This window comes from Pundamilia nyererei, unplaced genomic scaffold, assembly GCF_000239375.1.
Source record: "Pundamilia nyererei isolate P.nyererei 1_Seehausen unplaced genomic scaffold, PunNye1.0 scaffold00356, whole genome shotgun sequence".
NCBI classification, from domain to species: domain Eukaryota; kingdom Metazoa; phylum Chordata; class Actinopteri; order Cichliformes; family Cichlidae; genus Pundamilia; species Pundamilia nyererei.
The window spans coordinates 81,583-107,437 of record NW_005187757.1 but is presented as its reverse complement, the minus strand read 5'-3'; the positions used below and the strand labels follow the sequence as shown (position 1 = coordinate 107,437).

General features: G+C 40.7%; 1 protein-coding gene across 1 annotated transcript; it reads left to right on the top strand.

Moving 5' to 3' along the window:
• Positions 1-5,006: 5,006 nt before the first annotated feature.
• On the top strand, positions 5,007-16,470 carry LOC102199157 (cell wall protein DAN4). Its single transcript, XM_005752385.1, has 4 exons — positions 5,007-5,067; positions 9,202-9,926; positions 12,057-12,233; positions 14,728-16,470. The coding sequence occupies exons 2-4, from the start codon at positions 9,221-9,223 to the stop codon at positions 14,835-14,837; spliced, it is 993 nt and encodes a 330-aa protein (XP_005752442.1). The 5' UTR covers positions 5,007-5,067; positions 9,202-9,220; the 3' UTR covers positions 14,838-16,470.
• Positions 16,471-25,855: the final 9,385 nt, after the last annotated feature.

Below are 25,855 nucleotides of genomic sequence, written 5' to 3'. Positions count from 1 at the left end.
TTTGTTTAGCTCACATAGAAGGCAATTTACTGTAAAAATTTCATTTTCATGAAGACAGAGTCGAAAACCATAAAATCCTCATGAGGAAGCCGCGCAGAATTCGACTTGGTGGAAATTATGCGCTTTTTATAATCAACTGAGGAAATAAGTGAGAGCGTGCACAGTTTGGCTTTTTCATTATGCCTCTCCAAAGAGTTGCAAAGTGTTTTTGTTCAGACTGAGCCACAGAATCTTTAGCACACAGGGAAAACACTCATCAAATCTAATGCTTAACAGGCGGATCTGAGAGCGCCATTTCGGAGAACTTACTGGAAACAAGACTATCGTTTAAACTACACGCGTGAAACTTTAACTCAGAAGCACACGTGTGAAAATAAACAGCAATGAATCGTAAAAGTGAAAAAAATGAACACATCTTTTCAGCAAAGCTAATCTGAAACTAGACACTGACAAACATCCAGGGTTAGATCTGTTTTTCTGCCTGCCTAATCAGAGCGAATTAACCTCAAATGCAATAATAGCTCGAAGGATGCTTCAAAGACTCAGATAAGTGCAGACCCATTATGGTAGTTTGGCTGTTATACCCCTCTTGCAGCCATTTCCCTGAATGAGTCTCTTCAGTACAGCAAAAGCAGCCTCAGATCTCTGAACAAGCTCGTCCGTGTTCACATATTAAGGCTTATTTTCCTACGTCCTAATACTGCTGATAGATAATTCACACGATACCGCTGCGAGCACATCTTTATGTAACTAAATTATTAATCCGACACTGGGAAATTATATCTCTGGATTCTCAAAGTGAGCATGTTGCTGTTGTTGGGCGATTTCACTGTTTTTATGTCTGCAGCGCTTTTGTCTATCTTGAGTCTGGGAGATATATTTCAGGGAGCATCATCTAAATTTCCACATTTATGAATTTCTGGGTACTTGGGCTGTCAGTGTGCTGTACATAACTGTAAATTTACATTCAGTCTTTGATTTTTTGCCATCAAACGATGTGTGCTCTGCAGCATATATTACGATGACAAATGGCAACACATTTCGCTATTCAATACGGACCGGAACGTATGCAGAAACATGTGGGGCCTGCACTGAAGCCCGGTTGAATGAATATATTCAGTGGTCTATGTTAGGAGAATCTGGTACGTGAATGAGCCATACATATGAATGAATACATGAAAGTGCCAGATTTATTCAAATTAAAGTTGAAAATCCTTTCGCCGCCCTCATTACTCATTCTGCTATGGAGGTGTTTGACAAGACTTTTAATGAAGAAGAATTCTAGCTTAATTTATATAACTAGATGTATCTACAGCGAGATAAGAGCTGGCTGAATCATCCAGAAATAGGAGCCCCTATACTCTGTTTCATTTATCCAGGCAGGCACTCCATCCTTTGGGATAAGAAACATGGTACAGTCCAATGTATAAATGTATTTATATGTGCTTGTACACCACTCTGCATTTAATCTTTAGTTATTATTCATCTCTACCTCTCTTTGACATCTGTCTACTCACTCCCAACCAGTCATGGGAGATGGCTGCCTCATCCCTGAGCCTGGTGCTACTGGAGGCTTCTTCCTGTTAAATGGGAGTTTTTCCTTCCCGCTGTCGCCAAGTACTTACTAAAAGGATTGTTGGGGTTTTCTCTGTATTATTGTAGATTCTTTACTTTATAATATAAAGAGTCTTGAGGTGAGTGTTGTGATGCAGTGTTGAAGTTTATCAGATTTTAATAAAAAGAACAAATAACAAGCTAAATCACATTGATTCAACATTTAAGACTATTTTATGAGGTGTCACAACATTTGATAGTATTTTTTTTATGCCAAAGCGAAGAACTTCCCTTGACACCTGAGGAAAGAATGTGTCACGCTGACATCTGCTGCTTGCGATCGCCCTTCCCTCCGTTTCTTGCACATATCTGATCAATTATAATTTGATAGACAGTGTGGAGCACCAACAGACATGAAGCAATATTTACAAAGCAATGCTAATTAGATCAGCTCTCCTGCACAGCCCTGGGAGTAGTTTTTTATGCTTCTGCTATTATCACACCGAGCAGGATTGTGTTGGTGTTTGTCCATGTGCGAGCCAGAGTAATACAGTTACTTCTTCATCCAGTTGAGACTCAATTTCAAGAATCAGCTTGAACTTTAACATGCTATTTTTGGAACTTGCAAGTGACTCCAAATTATATTATCCATCAGATACAGACTCACCCCTTCATTAGGTACATGCAGACATGGTCAAAACAACCTGCTGATGTTCAAACTGAGCATCAAAATAGGGAAGAAAGGTAATTTAAGTGACGTTGAATGTGGCATTGGTACTTTTTTTATGCCAAATGCACATTTCTATTTCTAAAACTGATGATCTACCAGGACTTTCTAGGGTTACAGAAAATGCCTTCGTGGTTTAATTAAGAGGTCAATGGAGAATGGTCAGATTGCTTTGGGCAAATAATAAAGCAACAGTAACCCAAATGACCACTTGTTAATATTCAAAATAGGAGAAAAATGCACAGATGGGTTACAGCACCAGAACATCACTGCTGTAGCAGATTGGATGAATGTTGTTTGGTCTGCCGAATTTTTGCTGGAATATTAAAATGGTAGGGTCAAATCTAAGCCCTCTATCAGTGCTTCAGGCTTGTGGATGTGCCACAATGGTGTGGAGGCCCACTTTGGCTCACTTGAGCATCATTTAAATGCTACAGCCTACCCGAGTATTGCTGTGGACTCTGTCCATCCCTTTATCATCCCACAGTGTACCCTTCTTCTGATGGCTGCTTCTAGCAGGCTACATGCCATGTCACAAAGCTCGAGTCATGGTTTCTTGAATGTGCCAGTGAGTTCAGTGTATTCAGTGTACAGTCACCTGATCTCAATCCAATAGAGCATCTTTGGGATGCGATGGAACAGGATATTTCCATCATGGATGTGCAGTTGACAAATCTGCAGCAACTGTGTGATGCTATCATGCCAACATGGAGTGAAATCTCAGAGGAATGTTTCCAGCACCCTGTTGAACCTGTGCCATGAAGAATTAAGGAGGGTCCAACCCGGTACTGACAAAGTGTCGGCTGACTGTATGTCACATATCACAGAAATGAGTGAAAAAATGTGTGAATCTATGCTACATTTGAATCTAGTTAATGCCAATGCCTCTTTTTTTCTTCAGATTGTGTTTTTAACTCGATGTTAAAACACATTAGATATTATTTTTGTTTTCTATGCGTTGCCTCTCTGTGCCAAGGTTTGTCTATGCGATAGCACAGTCACGTGAGTCAAATGGCCCAATCCTGCACATACAGGCTTATCTATTTGCGATGCAAATGTCTGAGAGCTAGATACTGAGGGCATTTCTCTCCAAGCAGCTCCAGTTATGAGCTTTCACAGGAAGAATTGCATGTATGATTATTTGCATTCCTCCCTTATTGTAATTCTGAAAACTGGTATGACTGTTTGCTGTTCTTATTGTCTAAATTCTACTGCCTAAGATCAAAGAAACAGAGACTTTGCTACAGTGCTTTTATCTATCCATAAAGCTACAGATCTTTTGGGCAGTGGGTGAAACTTGGCATTAAACGTCAGTATTCACAAATGCACCCTTCTTCATAATGCATTCTCCAGGTTTCATAGCACCCTAACTTGCTTTTCCTTTAACCTTTCATGACTTTTGCACACTTTTGTTTTGCACTCAAGTTTGAAGGCTGTTTATCCTCCGTTCAAGATTTAGGCATTTCTATTATTCACATCCCTGATGAGGCTACATGATCCCATTAGCTTCAAACACTGGCAGGCCACATGAGGTGGCAGCGACAAGCTGTCTGTGAGGAACTCTGTGTGCTCGGAACAGTAGGCCACTGTTAAACCTCATCTATGGCAGTATATCAGCAGCTAAACAATGGCATCTTCAGTGCAAGATGATAAATAAACCCACGTGGTTATGATAGCAAAACACATGAGTACTTTTTGCGAAAGTTAATGTGTTTGATTACTGGCTTATAACATGTAAAACAGGTAGGAAGTAATAACCGAGACCTGAACAGACAGCTCTGCTGCTTTTTTCATCTCGTTTTATTCATATTTCAAAGAGATTTTTGACATGACCTGTTGAAGGTTAGTTGTGTTGTGTAGCTGCTTGACTGAGGCGAGTCTGCAGTGGCTGAAGCTGTAAAAATAACCACCTTAAAGCACTTGATTTTGGACTATTAATGGCTGCCAGGTATTCTGTATAATGCTCATGCTGATTGGGCGTACTCTTTTGGAGAACTGGATGGGCTTTCAGTCTATTTGATGGAAACCTGTAGTTTTCAATTTCATTAGCAAAGCAAGCACAGCCACTCCCTCTTCTTAACTCACCAAAACACGCCAGCTTTGAGTGCCACTTCACCAGCCTCGCTCGTTCACACTAAATGAATTCAGCCTCTGCATGACTCACTTAATCGAGGAACGAGACAAAAAAGCAATCCTGGCTCATTTGACGCACGGTACCTGCGAGTTCACAAAGTCACACGTCACCTGGTAGCCTGATATAGACCAGAGACAAAAGCATGGATGAAACCCGAGCTTACCAGCCTCTTTTCTGTTACCATGACGACCGCAGCAGGAGGAAAAAAAAAGGCTCCGAGGACCTTTGGCAAAATGCTCCGCCCACTGGGGGGGAATTCACAGATCTAACCTGGCAACCTGGAAACCTGGCAACCAAAAATTAATATAATCAACTTATTTAGATGGCAACATGAAATAATGAGGTGGTAGCAAATTGACATTCCCCCAACCCTCTTTACTCGTACACCAATTCATTTTCATCCCCGTCCTTCGTGGCCTTTTCACGGCATGCAACTGGATGCGGTTCAGGGCGTGTTTCTGCTGCTGGCAGGTGAAGAAGCAGGTTGAACAGGTTCTTCCCTGAATGCCACTCTGTCGGGCCCTCCTCCCTCCCTCCTTCTCTTCCTTCTCTCTCCAAGCCGACTGCTGATTCACTCTCACATGTTGGCAGCTGAGTGAAGAGATTTTGTTGCCTGTGCACCTGTTCTCATCTGATATAGCCTAAGAATAAGGTAAGGATTTACTGAGGGAGGGTTTTATTTATTTATTTATTAATATTTTTGTCTTTCCAATTCACAGCAAACATGTGAGGCTAAAAGCTGTCGGGAATATGCTTTTCAGGACCATATTTACTGTTATTTTTTTATGAATATTCACAAACCCCCTATCTTCATTCCACTTTTTGTTTTCACAGCGGCATTGTGTTTGATGATATTTGATTTGGTAGCTGTAACATTTACAGTTACACTTAACAATTGGCCGTACCCCGCAGGTTTTGTCACTGCTTCTTATTTTGAAAGTGTAAAAATAGAAGATTCAAAAACTGAAGAGCTTTTGTTTTCAACATGAAAGTAAGAAAACAAGTTGGTTGCTAGGTGCCACAACGTCACAACGAGTGACATACATACTTTAAGACTTTATATAACCTAGGCAGGGGAATAAGTGGTTGCCAGTTTTTACAGTTAAGAGCCTTAGAGCGATGTTTTGTACATTTAAAAACTGGGATGGATGAACTATTGAGATCTTTTAATCCAGAGTACGCACACTTTAAGATAAAAAAAATCCATCAAAATATGGCCTAACCACACAAATGCATTGATAAGCAGAGTCAACAAAGAGAATTTTCTTTTCTTCATACACTGTTGGGTAGGGCTGAGAGTTGGTTAAGAGTTCAACTGCTCTTAACCAGGAGTAGAAACGCAGCTTGAAACTTCTGCTGTACGCAGAGGTTGCGTTCCACATGAATGTAAAATAAATTACAGTATATTGAGGGGTGATAATAACTTCAGACAGCTAAAATGTCAGATAATTAAGAAGGATACGCTGTCGCCAGGTGTTTACAGGAATCACATTAGTGTCCCTTTCAGCCTGCGTGAGTGTGTCTGTGTGATGTTGATGAAGGCACGGCTGACTGAGCTGTTGAGATGATAGCTTGCGCTCTGACAGACTGGCATAGTGGGAGCTCTTTTCAACAGATGGCTTCTCTGAGTGCGAAGGGTCAGAAGCAAAATTCTCTCCCCGTTGCCGTGAACTTGCTGCTGCGCGAAGACTAGTTGGCGGGTCAAAATATTCTCTGGGCGCAGCTCGCTGCTGTAATTTCTTTTTTTTTAATGGTTCAGAGTAGTTGTTGTTCATAGCTATGCGCTGTGTCACAGGATCAAAGTGGGCATAGCTGGTTTGAAATTGCACGGCCCACATGTGCCATCCAAAGATGGTGGTAGAGTCTGTGTCTGAACAGGTCAGCTGCACAATGTTTTTCTATGTGTTTTTAAAGCGAGTTGACAATCACCAATAATACTCTGGTCTTCGCATTATAGAGAAACTACTTCCATGCTGATTGTGTGCTCATTTGAACATTGAACAATCAAACAACAAAACACAACAGTGACGCTGCTGAGCTGCTTGTAAAACTGGTTCCACATTAACTGGTTTCCTTTACACGAGCTTCTCAAGATGCCTGCAGCGTAATTAGACTTTTATCCTCCACAGAGTGCTCAGTTGAGAGCTGTTGTCTTAAAATTGATGGTGTACTGTGAAGACGCGAGACGGGAAATGTGGGGAGAAAGAGGAAGGATGAAAAGTTCACACAGTATTCCAAAATCCATCAAGCGACGGGAGAGGCAGGAGGTGCATTAGTGTGTCACTTAAAAGCGCCACTTTGTTATTTTCCACCGCTGCAGTGTTATGAGCTCTAACTTGTTCCCGCCATTCTGCTGCTGGACTGAAACATTTTTTTGTGTGTGTTGCACGATCGGCGAACACGAACAAGCCCGATTGATCCTGCGGCAGGCTGAAAAAGCAAAACACACACGTCCCCCCCCCCATTTGTTTCTCAGAAAACAAAAAAGACCAGCACGAAAACAAAGTCGTCGGATGATAACAAGCTTGTTGAAAAGCTAACCAGCGATTGAACAATCCCTGGCTGATTGTGAGTTGTCAGTCAAAACAACTGAGCAGTGCTATTTTAAAGCTAACATCAGCAGTTTCAAGGAAATACAAACTGTATTCAAAATATAACGAATATACACGCTTGGGTTTTCCTTTTTGCCAGATTATCAATCCCGATGAGCTAAAAACAAAGTACTTCCTTGATGTTTTTAGCACCTTTGTTGAACATGTCAAAACAGGTAAAACCGGAAATGTGAAATTCCCAGATTTGCAAGTGAAGCCTCTGTTGCTCCAGGCGCCAATGTTACACACTGTACACTGAGCCTCTCATGCTGATTATAACAAGCATGAATTTAGAACAAAGCAACTGATCAACAAAGTGACTCACAGCAAGAGTGCCCTGTAGGGATTTGCAGTCATTTGTGTACTGGAGTGAAGCCGAGGGGAGAACACATAGCTCACAGGGCACTCGCACAATTCACACTGTCAAAAAGCCACAGATCTCACCAGAGATGGTGTCGGGGCTATGCAGACATCGTAGGGGATGACTGTGGAGAAATTTGCCAACAAGCTCCCGAATGTGCCGCGTTCACAATGCTGTCAGCCGTCCGTTGAGCAGCTCACTGAAAGTCAGGTGGTGGCGTGGAATTCAAGGATTTTTATTATGACTCATGTCACTGAAGCTGACCTTCACCCCTCAAGCAGGTGTTTTGGTTGCATTTTGGTAAATGCGGGGAAGAAAAACATCAGGCTGGAGATGTTTTGTTGTTTTTGAGTCTTCCAGTGTGGCCAGGCGGACTTTGAAGGCTGTGATGAACACACATTTAGCACCTGTGGGTCCTTCCTGATGGTGCTTATACTCAGCAGGTGGTAAACAGACTTTTCAGACGCTCAAAGAAAACAGGGGGGGAAGGAAATAACAGAAAAGCTGTTTTTCATCCTTTAGCTTTTATTTGAATCAAAAATTCATTTTGTGCCCAACCTCCAATCTCCCTATGTTTTGAAGAAAAAAAAACAAAACACATTAAAGCAACAAAAATAAACAGCCCGTCGGGAACATGTCTGTCAATGTGCAATTTAACAAAACTCTGGTAAAGTACAAGTGTAGAACTGGGAAAACGAGGACTTGTAATTGTTATAATCCACAATATTAATTAAAATTATCACTGGTTAGGTCAGGAACAATGCAATGTAAATGTCATGCATCTTTTTCTAATTATAAAAATAGCCCATGGTATATTAATGATAATATCACATCCGAGTGTGGATGTGATATTATCATTAATATACCATGGGCTATTTTTAGAGGGGCAGGTTTGCTCGGCTATCGTTAGCTTTGATGCCCTTTTGGGAAATTTTACAATGCAAAATGGATAAATGTTGCAGCTGAGTTTTGATCGTGTAAAAAGCAGATTGCAAAGTAACTTTAACTTTAAAAGTCGGGTTTCAATGTTTCTTGACGATGGATATTTATCTGCTGGAGGTGGTCACGGGCACGTGGTGCAATCAGCAGCTTTCAAAGAAGTGAGGAAGATGACCTTAAAGAAGCAACTCGCACGAAGGTGACCTCGATGAATAAATCTGCGACAAAATGAAAATAAAAATTCAAAAAATAGATGAACAAAATGAGTCTTCTAAAAGAAGTTATGCAGCCCTCAAAAAACAAACAAACAAACAAACAAACAAACAAACAAACAAACAAACAAACAAACAAACAAACAAACAAACAAACAAACAAACAAACGACTGAGCTTGGCAGTGACATCACATGATGGAGTGAGCTGAAGTTAGTGTCAGTATTAAGGTATACTCTCAACCAAATGTAGAAATATTGAAGTTGTCTTCATTGTTTTTGGACAACAACAGCAGACTGGGCTTTCCTTAAGACAGCCTGTCGATACAGCTCATCCAATGACATTTCTTACTGACTAATACTTTTTCCAGACACTAACAAATTCTGTTCAGCCTCCTCCTTATTGCCACGGGCAGGTTGTCATATCATATGGTATTTGAGTTACTGAGTAGTTACTAAAGATACTTTCAATTAAGCTGACATAGTTAGTTGTGGCTAACTCCAAAGGCCCTTAACATCCTGTTAAGAATAATCTCTGATTAGCTTTCTTGTACAGACATATATACATACATATGCTACGATCGTTACAGACGATTATTATTATTATTGTATCATTTATGTTTTTAAATTAACAATTTGTATTTAAAGAAGTCAAATAATGTGTATGTTTTTTCATGTGTTTCAGAGTAACAACAAAAGGGAAAATGAGACTTCTGCTCCTTCTCCTGCTTGTCCAAGCATTCCACCTGGCATCACTCCAATATACAACAGACTCTCCAGGGAGAACGATTGATAAGAGTTGGTTGCGTGCACGAGGCAAAATTCCACAAGGAAGTGAGAATGCTACGGTTACTAAAGGAAACGATGAGGGAGCTGATGTTACAGAGTCAAATAATGACTACAGTGGGACAGCATCTGGCTCAATGGTACCATATTCAGGAGAAGAGGAAAACAGTGGAAATGAGAAATGGGAGGAGCAGAATGTTACCACCACGACCCTGAGTCCTGAAGTTCAAAACGGTACGATCGAGCTAACCGAGCTGCCGCCGACCACAACCACAGATCCCACAAACACAAGCCAGATCAACATGATGGAAACTGAAGGGGAGTTTAATAAAACGCTGACCCCGCGAAACTCCACCAGCTTCCCAGATTACTCTAATCGCACTGATTTAGAGTCACAAACCTCAGTTCCAGAGACCAACACTACAGAAGAGCACACAACAACCAGCACAACAACTCTGACCACAAAAGTGGTGCCAGGGATGAACGCGACAACCACCACATCTTCACCTACAACGGTGTTTCTTCCCGACGTCCCGGAGACTACAACTGCTGCTGCTCCAAACACGCCTGAGAAGGTCAACAAGACTGACAAAAGCGCGGGCTTAGCGGGCAGCTCCGATACAGGTACTGGTACAGTCTGCGTAACAGAATCTGGTCCACATTTGTGTGTCTGATCCTGAAGGCAAAAGGCAGATGGACAGTCGGAGAATATGCTGTCTGTGTGAAAGTTTTAGAAGATTTTGACTTGACTTAATTAATGCGGGTTGAGGCATCAGAATAAGATCCATGAGGCGGCAAAGGAGGATTTAAACCTACTTAGCGATGACCTCTATGCTCGGTGCTCATGAGGAAAATATTATCATGTCATATGTTTAACAAATTGCGTTTTTACATCCCTTTCCTGGGCCATATTTGCCAGCATCTATTTTCCCACTGGAAGAGGACAAATACCCCTTTTTTTAAAAAGCAAAGGTTGGATTGGGTTTCAAGTCCTATCGAGGTGGCTGCTATGAGCAAAGGAGTCTATTACAAACACCTTCTCAGCCAAACAATGAAACTCTGTTTTAGGGGGGGAAAAACTTGAAAGAGAAAGCGAGGGACTGAGGTCAGAGATACTTGTGCTGTGTCGGTGCAAGGGCGTGAGACTAGACTTTGGTGTTGACCACCAGATCAGGAAGATAAGACTGGAAAGGAAATTTACATTTCTTAATCAGTGCGTAAGCTAATAGAAGACCACAGTACAAAAAACAAAACCTTTGCAGAGCTGGTGCAGTGGGGATTAAAATGACACAGCTCGTGGACAGATGGGACAGTAGGACATAACACTAACAGATGATGGCAATAGGCAGCAGGAAAACAGATGTGAAATTGTGGGCAGCACAAAATGATAAAAAAAAGCTCCATAGTTATCATGACAGGAACAGCATGTGCACAGAAACTGTAGAAAAGCACAGAGTACAGATAAACAGTCTATATGTAAGATCCCACAAGGCACCTTAGCTTTCTCTGACACTAACTGACAATTAGCTAATCACCTCACTTACTCAGCTACAATCCATACGGACCTGTTAGTGACTCTGTGTGGGAAATGCCTGTGGGAATTACCTAATAATGGTGTGGATGACATGGGTAGCTTTTAAGGATATCCTAGAAAAACACTGAGCTTTTTCAAGGTTTCCAGATTCATCCTAAAGAGAACACGACGTGTATCTGTGCCAAATTTCAGAGCAGTCCAGTTCGTAGTCGTTGATCTACGATACCGTCCATTCAGTAAAACTGTGAACAACTCTCTACACAATTTTAGACTAACTTTATTTGCCTGTGTTTGTACATTTTTGTCATCATGAGATGAAAATTTAAGAAAAAACTGATAACTTGCAGTTCAATTTGTTTGCCAACCTTAAAAGGTTGCGAGCTAACTTAAAAATAATTTCCCAGCAGGAGCAACAATTGCTAAAATCTTTATTTCCACCTACGTTTCATTATGTTTACTTTAAAGTAAAAAAACAACAAAAAACTTGCTGCTAAAGATGACAAGAATAGAAAAACACTTAATGAAACAAGTCTTGTGGTTCAGCCTGCCTTGGATTACGGGTAAATTGATCCTAGCAAGTCTGTCAATTGAGCCGTTTCTAGATGAACAAAGTCACTGAATTATTTATGTGTGAGCCCTGACAAAATACCACTCGAGTATTTCTCTGTCAAAGGATGTTGAAGACGACTCTATCACTTTCAAAAACAATTATTTTCCACTGCTGTTGCCTTGGACACATACATTAAAATAGAAGAGCAGCAAACATTTATGTCATATACAAATAAAACCCTTTTTTTTTTGAAAAAACAACAACAACAAAAAGTCAATAGGCTAGTTATTGTTTCACAGTTTCCATTTAAACAGTTGTTATATATAATTTAATGACAACTTGAATGCTATTCATGAAGTATTCAGCCAAATTTCACCACATTTAGATTACGATCACAACCTGCTGCCTTAAAATATTCAAATGTATTCCAGAAATTATCATGAATTTGGCATGTTAATTGCATTAATTATCACAGCGTAAATTATACAATTCTGAATAATTGTGATGTATCACCATGCAATGCGTTACGGCTCTGAACGCAATTTGAAAAACACATTTTAGCCATAATTAGTCAACAATTATCCCTCAAAGATGCCAAACGATGTAAATAATTTCTTGTTGACAAATTATCTGTGACTCTCTCCCACCCCCACAACCCTTCACTCCTCAGACGAAGGTTTCGCAACAGATCCCCAGATCAGTAAACGACACAACGCCTGGGGAGCAGTGCTGGGAACAGCCGTGGCTGTGACATTTGTGGGACTGGTGGCCTTCGTAATCCTGAAGAAGAAACAACAGAAGGCCTTCTCTCACAGGAAGCTGGTTGAGGAGTATCCTTCCGAGCCAGGTATGTGTGTTCCTTCGCGCTATAAAGTAACAGATCGTTCGCTTTAATCAGGGTTGCCGACTTGATAGCTATCGAAAGACTTTCATATTTAATAAAACGTCTGGCAGCAGACTATTAAATTATGCCGAGAAATGTAGTGCTGAGATAAAACTGTGCTAAATATGCTTTTGTCAGTGCTTCATAATGAGCCACTATAACTCACTTATCCCCTCGTATTTAAGGTAACTGGCTGCTGGATAGTGCCGCAGTCCCCTTTACAAAAAGAAAAAAAAGTTGGCTGTTTAACATAGTGACAAAAGAGAGAGGTGCTGCTCTCTCTTACTCTCTCTCCCTTTCACATACACACACACACACACACACACACACACAAGTGCATAACTAATCCTGTTTTAATAAGGCAACCCTCCCATAATAAGGTAACCTCACCATGCAAAATAGGATCATGTACTATGATAGTTTCTAATCTGTTGCTTTCCTGCCATGAACTTAGAGGGAAACAGCACTTTGTTGTCACAGTTCCCCTACACGCCCTCGTACATAACCTTCCTTCATTTCCAGTTAAATTCATTAAAGTGCACACAGATATGCACGTGGGACTCGTGACTGCACGGGCGATTAGCTGGCAAAGTGCATCTAGTGAAGGCCGGCTTGAAAATGTACCTGCACTTTCCAGATGAGTCACATTCCATCTTAAGCCATACACCCACGACAATGTAAGAGAAACAGGGTGGCAACTGAAAAACATATACTCTTGACAACACCCAACATTGTTAAAAGAAACTCCTCTGGTAACAAAGGCAGAGTTACAAAATGGAAAGGAAGAAAACCTCTTTGGTAATGCAGTCGCTCAGTATTGCGCAGTATAACTCGAAGAGTGTAGAGCACTTGATAAACTGCTTGGCAGTTCACCAGTAAAGTGACGTGATATGACTGCCTACTTGCAGCCCATGTATGTAAATTATGCGCTTAATGCAAACAAGCCCACAAGCTTCATGTGCAGAAATGAATGATTAAAAGAGCTCGCGAGAGGCAAGAGGTAGCCAGACACTGTGGGTCTGTGTGGTTGTTCCTCTATGGCTGTTATCATCCAATAACCTTGCTAGTACTGCTACCCCTCGCTTGAAGCGAGGGGCAAGAGTTGTTTTCTGCATGTAGTGTCTGTATCTGTGTGTGGTAAACTGTCATCAATTGTACATGTGAGCCAGAGAGTCTCAGGCTGAAGAAGCGTTTTTGACCTTGCAAACACAGTGTTTTTCTTCCCCGGGATTTATTTCAGTGATAGAAACATCAAGTGCTCAACTGATCTCAGTGTTGTCAGTGATGTCAGTGACATTGCCTCATACAGGTATCAAATATCGGAATGTTTTTAATAACAACAAGCGTCTGTTTTATGACACAGCAGATTTAAAATAGCAAGCTAATGGTTAAAAGAGCTAACTATAACTGAACAAAAGCTAGGGGACATTTTTAATACCGAAGTAGTCTTACCTACAAAAACGTGGATAATTTATGTGTTAACACATTGCCACAATCTACCCAGGAGTGGACAGACCAGCAAACTCATCTCAAGGTCAGACCATTTAATCCCCAGCAAAAGCAAAATTGCAACAACCCGTCCACCAAAAAACAAAAGTTGACCATTATATGTGTTATTGATGAAAGGGTTTTCAAGTCAGTCTGACAGGTCTGTGGGGGTACATGAGATTAAAAAAAAATGGAACTGGTGACTTTTAGAATCGCTTACACAACACAAGTTGAGTAAGCGGTATAGCCCCAAGTGTCACTTTAGCCCTGGCCTTTACAATCGCTCCTTCTCTTCTTAGACTCTTCGTTTGCACAAGCAAAGCAACTCCAGAAAACAACACAAGTAATATAAACCCAACATAAGATTGTTTAGGATTTATTACCTGTCCTTCTTGCTACACTGAGTATATTTTCACAGCAGATCCTTAAGGGCTTGCGACATTATCTCTGTGATGCAGTTATTTTCAGGTTAAGTGTAATTTATGTCTTAGGTGTGTCCACTTACCTTCGATCTATCTTATTTATTAATCGGAGTTAGGTGTAGTGATTTCCTATATAATGCTCCATGGTACTTGTAGGTGCAGAGGAAAACAATTATTCAGCAGGGACAATAGCAGCACATTCAGGAAAAGAGCTTTGTGTTATTGATTTTTGTTAAGGTTATTTCAAAATGGAGCCTCAAGAAGAGAGCTCTTGCTCTTTGCTTTTAGGGTATGTTTTTGCTGTCAAAGCCACTGTGTAATGGTAGTGTGTTAATAAATCAGTAGACTGCTCCTTTTTGTGTACTTGGTTACCTTATGCTGGAAATAAAAGCATTACAACAGAAAACCTAGGAGTCAAAGACATAGGATTGGACCACTGACAGCGGTCTACTCTTTAATCTTCCACCTCAACAAGTTAATTAGAGTACTTTTCTTTTTGCAAAAGACAAGGTGTATGCTATAAATATTTAATATTGTCTACTTTCCAGTTCTCAGATTAGACAGCAGTGAGCCTATGGACTTGAAGTTTGGTGCCTACTACAACCCAGGAGTACAAGGGGACACCATCCAAATGTCCAACCTTCCAGGACGCCGTTGAAACTACAAAGTCATGAACTCCCTTTCAAAAAATGTTTGCCAGCTATGATTATTGGCATTCAGTAGACAGCTTACTGTCTAATGTGTGGATTTTTGTAAATAAGATGGTCTGAGAGTGGCATTTGTGGATGGGAATTACAAAGTGAATTATGTAGGTCTCTTGTCAGCCACAGATGATACTTATGTCAGATTATGTATTACGTTAATCAGATTTGCTGTATTTAACTAGGAATCACTGAAGGCAATCCATCTGAGTACACCGAGAAAGCCAAAATGAGCTGTTAGCCATTTATGTGTGTTGCCAAAGGGAATCAAAGACAGTCTTTCTTAATGAAGAATTTGCTTTGCAGTCAGTGAACAATGTCAAAATCAAAAGTTTTTGTCTTACTTTTAAACATATTTGTGTGAATGGCACCAACAGAATTCAGTTAATGACCAGCAAAACAGAAACATTAGCATAAAAGCACATCAAAGCACAACGAGGTTTCAGCTGATGCAAAATGTTTGAAAAAAAAAAAATAGCACTGATGTCCTGCCGTCTAAATAGCAGACGACACAGCTGGCCTATCGAGGCCTTTGCAACAAAATTCAGAAGCCGTGGTGAACAATAACATTATCCATATCACCAATCACATGCTGTTACAGCATAAGGTAGGCAATAAGCAGTTAAATTCAAACTGTGCTTTTCAGATATTCCACAACTGGCAGTCAGAGTCAGAGAATTGAAGCGTCAAAGCCAAAGACTTCAGTTTGTTTTCTACACACTAGTGACTGAGAGGGAGGGAGGCTGGGTGCTGCGTTGTTATTCATAGGCTGAGATTTTGGTATTCTGGAAGGGAGCTGTGTATTTGGTCTACGCACTACTCAGAAGCAACAACTATATCAACATAATATACCGTTTAAATCTTCTGACCTCCAGGTGTCCAAACACAGATTTGACTTTCTCGTAGTGACTGTGTGCACATCGGTACATACTGTTTACCTGCAGCATAACCACAGCAAATTTAGAAAAAAGGCTAGCGTCATTATTATTATTATTTTTATTCTTCTATAATTTTGCTTCAGAAAAAAGCATCTCTTATTTAACTGCTCCACTGTGGCTGGACAATAGGTAGCTATTAACTCCATTCTGTATGTATTGAATGCAACTGTACAAGAAAATCTAACAATATTGCTTATTTCTACACTGGTTCTGTTAACACACATGCTTTTTTAAAGAAAATAAATCCAGATATATACATATCTTTCAGCTCACTCAGTCCTTTCACTCATCATTACCTGAGTGACACCAACACTCAATCAATATGCTTCCTTTCTATGATTGATATGTACCTCAGCTTTGCCCTAATAGTGAATAGACAACTGTCGCACACACACACACACACACGTAAATATATACATATATACTGTGGTTAGTTCAGCAGACATGTTGGGTCTGCTTCCTTCCTCTCTAATTTTACACATCAATCAGTGCATGAAGCATTTTTTCTGAGTCAGAGAAGCGAGTTTAGCATTGCAGTATTAAACGAGGCAATGCAGTTGGATTATTGGAGAATTCTACATGGGTTGTGATTGCTTGTAAATTATACGTAACTGGATGATGCTTTACTAAATAAACAGCCTTCCCAAAACTGTCTCTGTTTCATGAGTTTGCATAATTGCCTTCGAATGTGTGTAAAAGACATACAAATTGTCTTTGCTTTCATTATAAAACAAGTCATTCCATGCACTCACAGACATAAGAGTCAGTATTAAGAATGTTGGACAACAAGGGCATCCTTCTTTCATCACAAAACTTGCTCGGTCTCTTTTAATTAATAGCAACAGTTTAGGATGTGATTGTTTGGCCGGGTGCTCAAATCAATTAACTGAGGCTAAGTCCTTGATAAAGAATGTGTACACATTTCTTTGGGTGGTATAGACAGGTTAATTTTACTTCCAGCTGAGCCAAATTAATTCAAATGAAATGAAATGATTGCTATCTAAATTGAGGCCATTTTTTTTTAGTGGCTAAACTGAAATTATTTTTTTCCAAGTTAACTTGCAGGAAATGAGTTTAACCTACAAGCCAGGCCTGTTGTAATAACTCAAATCAGTGCCTTCTTATCAGATGAGCCTTCTACAACAGGTTAATCGCCAGTGGTGAATTACGCTAAAGTCCTGTTATTGTTATTTAGCACAGTCATTGACCACAGGGTTGGAAAGACAAAATCAGAGCAGATGTGTCAGGACCAAATACAAATATTTACATACTTCCAAGGTGAAAATATGTGTTCACTCCTTCTGTATTTCACAAAGACAGCATATTTATTTCTAGAGGTAAATGGTTAATGGACCGCATTCAAGGACATGTGAGGTGCTTGTCTTCTATCAGGAGCAATTTGCAGTTCAGCATCTTGTCCAAGAGCACTTCAGTGTTGACAGGAGGCGTAGGGTGATTGAACTACCCTCTGATTAGTGGACAATACACTCTACCACTTGAGGTCTTGATCTGGGACTTTTCAGTATTTAATTAATTTGACTTCTGAATTGGACACTCAGCTTTGCACCCTTGAAAAACCCTTAGCTAGCCAGGCCCCTGTTGCCGGTGCAGCCGAAGGCAGTGTAGTGGTACACTAGACCAGCGGTCCCCAACCCCCAGGCCTCGGACCGGTACCGGTCCGTGAGTTGTTTGGTACCGGGCCGCGAGAGTTGAGGCTCAGGTGTGAAATGTATGGTTTTCAGGGTTTTTATCGGTTTTCAGCGTTATTTTGTTATCGTTTTGATCGTTTACTCGGTTTTCCTGGGTCTTTTCACGTGCGTTATGAATAAATGTTCTTTTTTTCGGTACCGGTACTAGTTTTATTTTGTTGTATTTATCCGTGACACATTAAAGGCCGGTCCGTGAAAATATTGTCGGGCATAAACCGGTCCGTGGCGCAAAAAAGGTTGGAGACCGCTGCACTAGACTGTCTTGAGAAGCCGGGGAAACAGGATGGCTGGGTGACCGTGAGGAGGAAGCATAGTCCTAAACAGAAGCCCCTGGTACACACCAACCTGTTCATGTGTCTAACCACTTTTCCCCACTCAGCGACACACCTGCTGGGGATCACACCCTGGGAATTGGTGATTCTGTTCTGAGACGTGAAGCTAGAGACACCAGCAACCATCAATTGTCTTCCAGGGACCAGAGCAGGTGACACTGAGGGAAATTTAAAACTGCTGGCTAAGGGTAAACGTAAACTGAGTAAAATTATAATTCATGTCGGCAGTAATGACACCCAACTACTTCAATCAGAGGTCACTAAAATAAATATTGAATCGGCGTGCAACTTTGCCAAAGCAGTGTCGTTTTATATGTAGTTTTCTTCGGTCCCCTCCCCAATCAGACCAGGAGTTCAGCTCAGATAAAATAATTATTGTGGGTGATTTTAACATCCATGTAGATGCTAAAAATGTCAGCCTCAACATGGCATTTAATCTGTTATTAGAGTCAACTGGCTTCTCTCAAAATGTGAAAGAACCCACCACTTTAATCACACTCTAGATCTTGATCTTCAACATATGGAATAGAAACTGAACATCTAACAATGTTTCCTGAAAGTCCTCTCTTGCCTGATCATTTCCTAATAACATTTAAATTTACAATAACTAATTAATTAATAACCCACATAGCAAAATTGGTGTGGCCCCGATCAGGCCCACAAAATGTGCTTACACATGGCCCACATACCGCAAAGAATGACGGCCCTTTGGTGGCCCAGATCTGGTTTGCCAGTGGTGTCCCACACATGGGCCAGCACAAGGCCAGTTGCAGACACACTGGTGGTCCTCTGCTGGCCCATGTGTGAATTACCTCTGGCAAACCTGATCTGGGCCACCATTCACCTAATCACACACTTTCTCTATACCGAGTGCTTCCTAACTACATTCATACACAAACTTTCAGACTGGAGGAGCCAGGAATCGAACTACTAACCTTCCGATCAGTAGGTGACCTGCTCTACTGCCTGAGCTACAGCCACCGACTGGCAAAGATGAGTAAACCGTCAATAGGTTTTGGATAAAGTGTACACTCACAAACCTGTCAAACCTGCATTTGAAACGTTGGCTACCATAGCAGTATAGTATTGCAACATGGCATTTGGGTCTTCTAAGTAAAATAGGAAAATAGGAAGATAAATAGTGCTATCATTGCCAGACCTGGTACACATCTGGTTGACAAACACCCTGCCATGACTCCGATCAGTCAGAAATGCCAGCTTTATACCGGAGCCAGGGAAGACCTGTTTTCTATGGGCCTGGGCCACATACACCAAACCACAATCGGGCCAGATATGGCATGCCATGACATAAACAGTGGTGTCATTGCCAGACCTGGCGCACATCTGGTTGACATACACTCTGCCATGACACCAGTCAGTCCGAAGTGCCAGCTTGATGCCAGATCTGGGCCAGAACTTTTTTTCTATGGGCCTGGGCCACATAACCCAAACCACAATCGAGCCAGATATGGCATGCCATCGCATGAACAGTGGCATCATTGCCAGACCTGGCCCCTATCTGGATGACATAAGTCTTATCATGCCAGAAGTCAACCAGCAGTGCAGGTTTGATACCAGATCTGGGCCAGACCTGCTTGCTATGTGGGAATGGTCTAAAATTTGAAAGAACCAGTTCGTCAAGGTTACTTTTTTTGAAAAGTGGATGGACAATAGCATGTTTAACATCAAGTGGAACACTTCCAGCTAAGAAGGAGGTCTTATTGATAGTTAAAACATAAGGGCCAATGGTCTCTGTCATGGTCCTGGGCCATGTGGGCCCAGTATTCTTAGTTTCTTGTATTTTTGTATTTCATTCCTTATTTAGGCCATGTTTCCTAAGTTGTCCTGTTGTGTTGTTCCTTATTTGACTTCCCCTTGTGACTTTTATCCCCTGTGTGCCCCTCTATGTATCTGTGAGCCCTCATCTCCCCTCCTTGTTTCATTCCATGTTTCCCCAGCCCACTATGTCCGCGCTCTCTCTCTCCTCCTGTTTGCACCTGTGTACTTCCTGTTTTACTTTGACAGTCTCCCGTCAGTGTTGTTTACTCCTGCTATGTCTTGTTATGTTTATCTGTGTCAGCTGTGTTCCCATGTGTGGCCACTTCCCCTGATCATCCCTCTTGTGTATTTAGTCTCTGTGTTTCATGTAGTCTGTGTCGCGTCGTCTGTGTTCTCACCCCCATGTTTTCACGATCAGTCTTTTGTGATCATCTTCGTCTCAGAGTTCTCTTAGTTTGTCACAGTATTAGTTTTCCCAGTTTAGTTATAGTTTAGCCACGCTATCCCTGCTGTGTTTGTATTCCTGGTCTTCAGTCATATTAAAGGCTCGCTTTCTGTTAAACTCACTCCCGTCTACTCACTTGTGTACGCTCCTGGGTCCATTACACACCACCGCACGACCTGCCTCTGCAGACCGTGACAGTCTCAAAGACTTCTTTAAAAAGATGAGAAGCGATAATGTCAAGATGACACATAGAAGGCTTAAGACGGGAGACAACTTCAATACTCATAATCATCTCACAGATGTAACATTATCTAGAGCTACTTTCAGTACCATTGATATTCATTTAGAGTCTTTTTCTCCAACCGATCTTTCTGCGATAACTTCAGTAATTGCTTCCTCCAAATCATCAACGTGTCTTTTGGACTCAGTTCCTACAAGACTGCTCAAAGAAGTCCTACCATTAATTAGTGCTTCAATCTTAAATATGATGAACCTATCTCTAATAATTGACTATGCACAACAGGCTTTCAAGCCGGCAGTAGTTAAACCTTTACTTAAAAAGCCATCTCTAGACCCAGCACTCTTAGTTAATTATAGGCCAATCTTCAACCTTCCTTTCATATCAAAAATTATTGAAGCAGTAGTTTTAAAACAGCTAACAGATCATCTGCAGAGGAATGGCTTATTTGAAGCGTTTCAGTCAGGTTTCAGAGCTCATCACAGAACAAAAACAGCTTTAGTGAAGGTTACAAATGATCTTCTTATGGCCTCTGACAGTGGACTCATCTCTGTGCTTATCCTGCAACCGAACCAGTTTTAGGTTAGTGCAGCGTTCAATACTGTTGACCATAATATCCAATTAGAGCGATTAGAGCATTCTGTAGGTGTTACAGGTACTGCACTGCAGTGGTTTGTATCATATCTATCTAATAGACTCTAGTTTGTTTGTGTAAATGGAGAGTACTCTTCACACACTAAGTTTAATTATGGTGTTCCACAGGGTTCAGTGCTAGGACCAATTCTGTTTACATCATACACGCTTCCCTTAGGCAGTATCACCAGAAAGCATAGCATACATTTTCACTGCTATGCTGATGACACCCAACTCTATCTATCCATGAAGCCAGATAACACACACCAATTAGTTAAACTGCAGGAATGTCTTAAAGACATAAACCTGGATGGCCGCTAACTTTCTGCTTCTTAATTCAGATAAAACTGAAGTTATTGCACACAGTTTTCAGGCCCCTCTTCTATGGAACCAGCTTCCAGTTTGGATTCGGGAGACAGACACTATCTCTACTTTTAAGATTAGGCTTAAACCTTTCCTTTTTGCTAAAGCATATAGTTAGGGCTGGTGACCCTGAATCCTCCCTTAGTTATGCTGCAATAGGCATAGGCTGCTGGGGGATTGCCATGATGCATTCTTCTTTCATCACCTTTCTCACTCACTATGTGTTAATAGACCTCTCTGCATTGAATCATACTTGTTATTAATCTCTGACTCTCTTCCACAGCATGTCTTTATCCTGTCTTCCCTTTATCACCCCAACTGGTCACAGCAGATGGCCGCCCCTCCCCGAGCCTGGTTCTGCCAGAGGTTTCTTCCTGTTAAAAGGGAGTTTTTGCTTCCCACTGTCACCAAAGTGCTTGCTCAAAAGGGTTTATATAATTGTTGGGTTTTCCTCTGTATTTATTATTGTAGGGTCTACCTTAGAATATAAGCACCTTGAGGTGATTTAAGTTGTGATTTGGCACTGTATAAATGAAATTGAATTGAAATCCTGTACTGAAGTACAGTTTTGATGTACCTTTACCAAGTATTTCTATGTTCTAATACTTCTACAGTATTTTACAAGAGATATTACTGTACTTATTTCATGACCTTACTTTTAAATGATTATTTCATATACAAAGTACTAGGCTACATTATTCATTACACCTGTAGGAGCAGCTTGGCCAGGGATACCCATGCCATGAAGCTCCTGGCATACAGATGTGGTGCTGATGCTGCAATGCTGGAGGAGGTTTGCAGTTACTGAGTCATCAGAACATTGGCCACTTTCAAGTATCTCACATGAAACCACTTCCTGTGGTTCCTAAATGCCTCCACTTTACAATATCACCACTGACAGCTCATTGTAGAATGTCTTTGAGGGAATAGATTTTTGAGTTCTTTACAGCAAACAAATGTTTGTAAAGGCAGACTGTATGACTAGGAGCGTGACACTTGTGGCAATGGGACCGAAAACACCCGAATTCAAAGATTAAGAGACTGTGTGGCCTATCACTTTTGCTTATATAGTGTACATTCCAACATTGGCACAGGCGGATGAAACCTCTGTTCCTGAATCAGTCCAAACGGTGGCTTAGGCACTTCTATATGTACTCTATGTTGTGATTCAAATGATGGGGTAACATAAACTGCTGTTGCCCCAAGTTTTGGTCACACTGATCATATCGTTAGCTTCATAGCATAAGTGCCTAAGTCATTTTTTTGTGTTTTCGGAAAACAAGAAAAAACTAATTTTCTAAATATCACATGCATATTTTTACATATCACATGCAATTTGACCAAAAAATGACTTAGGCACTTATGCTATGAAGCTAACGATATAGCAAACAAATGGACAGGCATGTTGGGTGCAAAGCTGCGTAAGTCCGAGAAACAATACCCAACAATGTGTTTAAGTAATATTAATATAAATTTAAAATTGTGTTGAGAAACAAGTGTAATATTTGTAAGCCTAAGTAAGTCTAACTACCTCCCACTCTTAGATGAAAAGACTTGAAATAGTGATGTTTGATATTTTTTAAACATTCACCGCTAAAATTTAAACACTGAGGGGACAGATGAGCTAAGGCTTGTATATTCTGATAGCTTGAGATGCAAGATGCTTTTGAAAAGATGGATCAGAAAATTACGGAAATATCTGGCTCTATAATTCAGTGGCCTTTTCAAAACCTACCCACTTTGCGAGAGAAGCATAAACATGTTCCAAAAGGACTTGTTGTACCATCCTTGCAACTTTACATACACCACTTCAGTAAGTTGCTGCCAATCGGAAATTACTCACTTCCAGCAGTGACACTGGTTTCACCACTATTCAGGAAGTGTGTTATTTACTTTGAAAAGTGAGTCAGTTTACTGTTTATGCTTACATAAACAGTAAACTGACTCACTTTTCATGTCCTCACAGAAAAGGTAAGCAGGATCTGAATTTTAGTTTTACTTTTATGTCATATATGCAAGAAACTATTACAGGTTTATTATTTCTTTCTTTATAATAAGCCACACAGATCCGTGTGTACCACACATGATGGTGAAGGCATGCCATTATTTGGAGCATCAGCATATCCAAACAGATTTCGTATTCCCAGTTTTATTTAGTAGCTCGAAAGAATGGCAGGGAGAGGTGGCATATGGAGACTGATGTGCAGCTGTTGTTTCCGTCTGAGTTGCCAAACTTGCCTCATGAATCCTCAGAGACAAATCCTGGAGAAAGAAGGAACAGCTGAAACTGTAGTCTGACAAAATATTCAAACACCTGAAGCTACAGTACCTGCCACTCTCAGGAAGATGTTATCTTCATTTGGAAGATTTGAGAGCAAGATTAAAAAAAATGAATTCATTCTTAGCCCTTGAAATACTTTCATTGAAATAAACAATAGAAATGTGTGCTTCCAGCTTCAGTTTTGTTCTTTGCACTTATAATCATGTTGCACTACTTCATTTTTTAATTGATAATTTATCCTTTTCTTCCTATATGTTTTACCACTACATGCTATGAGCATTAATACGTCCATGTCACAAAAACAAAACAAAAAGTAAACTGGGAGGGGTGAAAATGCCTGGTTGACAATATGAAATAAAGGGTGTATCAAAAAGAATCCTCCGATTTCAAAGTGCTTTAATTCTGTACCCATTCGCCAGTAACAATCCAAACAAGAGAGGGAGCAGATTTGTGACTTTCATGTGGTCACAATATATTTTGATCACTGTCTCCTTATAACTGCTTCCTGTGTTCTATGTTCCTTCTGACTGCACTTATGCAATTTTGCTGAATTTCCTTCCCTTTCATCAAAGCGTCAACCTTCCAACTTGAGTTTTATTTGGGAGAAGAGGACAAAGTCGTAGGGAGCCAATCCTGGTGGTGTTGGTGTGTTTTCAGTTGTTGTGCCAAAAATCCTCCCGCAAACCTGTCATAGCAATGGGAATATTTTATATGTTGGCATTCATGTGGTGCAGAAACGATATGTGTGAGTTGAGAGCAGTACATGTATCCGCCATAAAAGGTTTTGCTCTTTAACACAAGTCCCCGCAAATCTGTTATTTAGCAACAAGCAAAGCACACAAACATTATGCAACACTTATTTGAACAAGCTAATGGGAATTTTGATCTATTATTTACTAGCAGATCAAGATTCACTTACCCTAACTTTGGCAATCAGGATAACTGGTCACATAAAGCTGGTAATCAGCATTCCCGATCTTGGTATGAGCATGTTCACATGAAAGAATTATTGATAAGTGTACTTGCAGCAGAGCAGCTTCAAAGAAAGATGAAACAATGTTATAGGAAAAATATGAAGACATTAAACACAGAATACAGACTGAAAGCAACACAGCTGCAAAGGGCAAAGCAGCAGTGTGAGTGTGTCAGAGGAAAAGCACCGTACAGTAATATAGTATTAAAAACACACACTCTAGAGCAGGGGTGTCAAACTCAAATACACAGTGGGCCAAAATTCAAAACTGGAACAAAGTCGCGGGCTAACATTAATATTTATTGAAAAAAATAAATAAATCTTCCTCCAGATATAAGAATGAATCTTTTCTTATGGACTCAAATAAGTTTTGCTGGAAAACTGAATATGGAACAAGCAAAGCTTAATACTAAACAATATATATATTAGCTGTATAATACCAGTAGGCCAACTCTAATAGTAATTTGGTATGGCTTCGCGGGCCAAATGTAATTAGGCTGTGGGCCAAATTTGGCCCGCGGGCCAGAGTTTGTCACCTATGCTCTAGAGGCTTTCGTCAGTAAGAGATGATGTATTAATACATTTGAAACTAAGAAAGAAAGAAAGCCAGCAAAATGCAGGTAAAATGCAGACTGTATGAGTTAACAGACTTGAATCAATATCACAACTCTGTCATTAAGACAGAGGATGGATTATAATCGAGTATTTCATAAAATTATTGTTTAAAGGACTTTTTTTTATTTCCTGAGCTTTGCAGAATAAGTTACCAGGCGACATATCCGAAAACCTATCGTCAGCCCTGAAATTAGCTGGATAAGAAAAAAATCTTCCTTAATAGTACAGACCTCAGACCTGATGTTATGTTATATAACACAATAGTGCCCTGCAGACTGTTCACAAAGCTGAGGGATCTGGGACTTAACAGCCGTCTGTGTGCATGGGTGTTGGACTTCCTCACTAGCAGAACTCAGGTGGTGAGGGTGGGCAGGTGCTTCTCCAACAGCATCACCATCAACACAGGAGCACCTCAGGGATGTGTCCTCTCGCCACTGCTCTACTCCCTCTACACTTCAGACTGTGTGGCCACCCATGGCTCCAACACCATTGTGAAGTTTGTTGGGTGCCATCTCCAACAACGATGAGACGGCCTACATGGATGAAGTGAAGAATCTGGCATCGTGGTGCCAGGACAACCACCTCCAGCTGAACGTCAGCAAGACCAAGGAGCTGGTGGTGGACTTCAGAAGGGGTCAGCACAGAGACTACAAGCCCATTATCATCAAT

Coding starts and splice junctions, on each gene's coding strand:
- LOC102199157 (XM_005752385.1), top strand. CDS start 9,221: ATGAGACTTCTGCTCCTTCTCCTGCTTGTCCAAGCATTCCACCTGGCA. Junction 9,927..12,056: donor AGCGGGCAGCTCCGATACAG/GTACTGGTACAG, acceptor TTCACTCCTCAG/ACGAAGGTTTCGCAACAGAT. Junction 12,234..14,727: donor GGAGTATCCTTCCGAGCCAG/GTATGTGTGTTC, acceptor TCTACTTTCCAG/TTCTCAGATTAGACAGCAGT.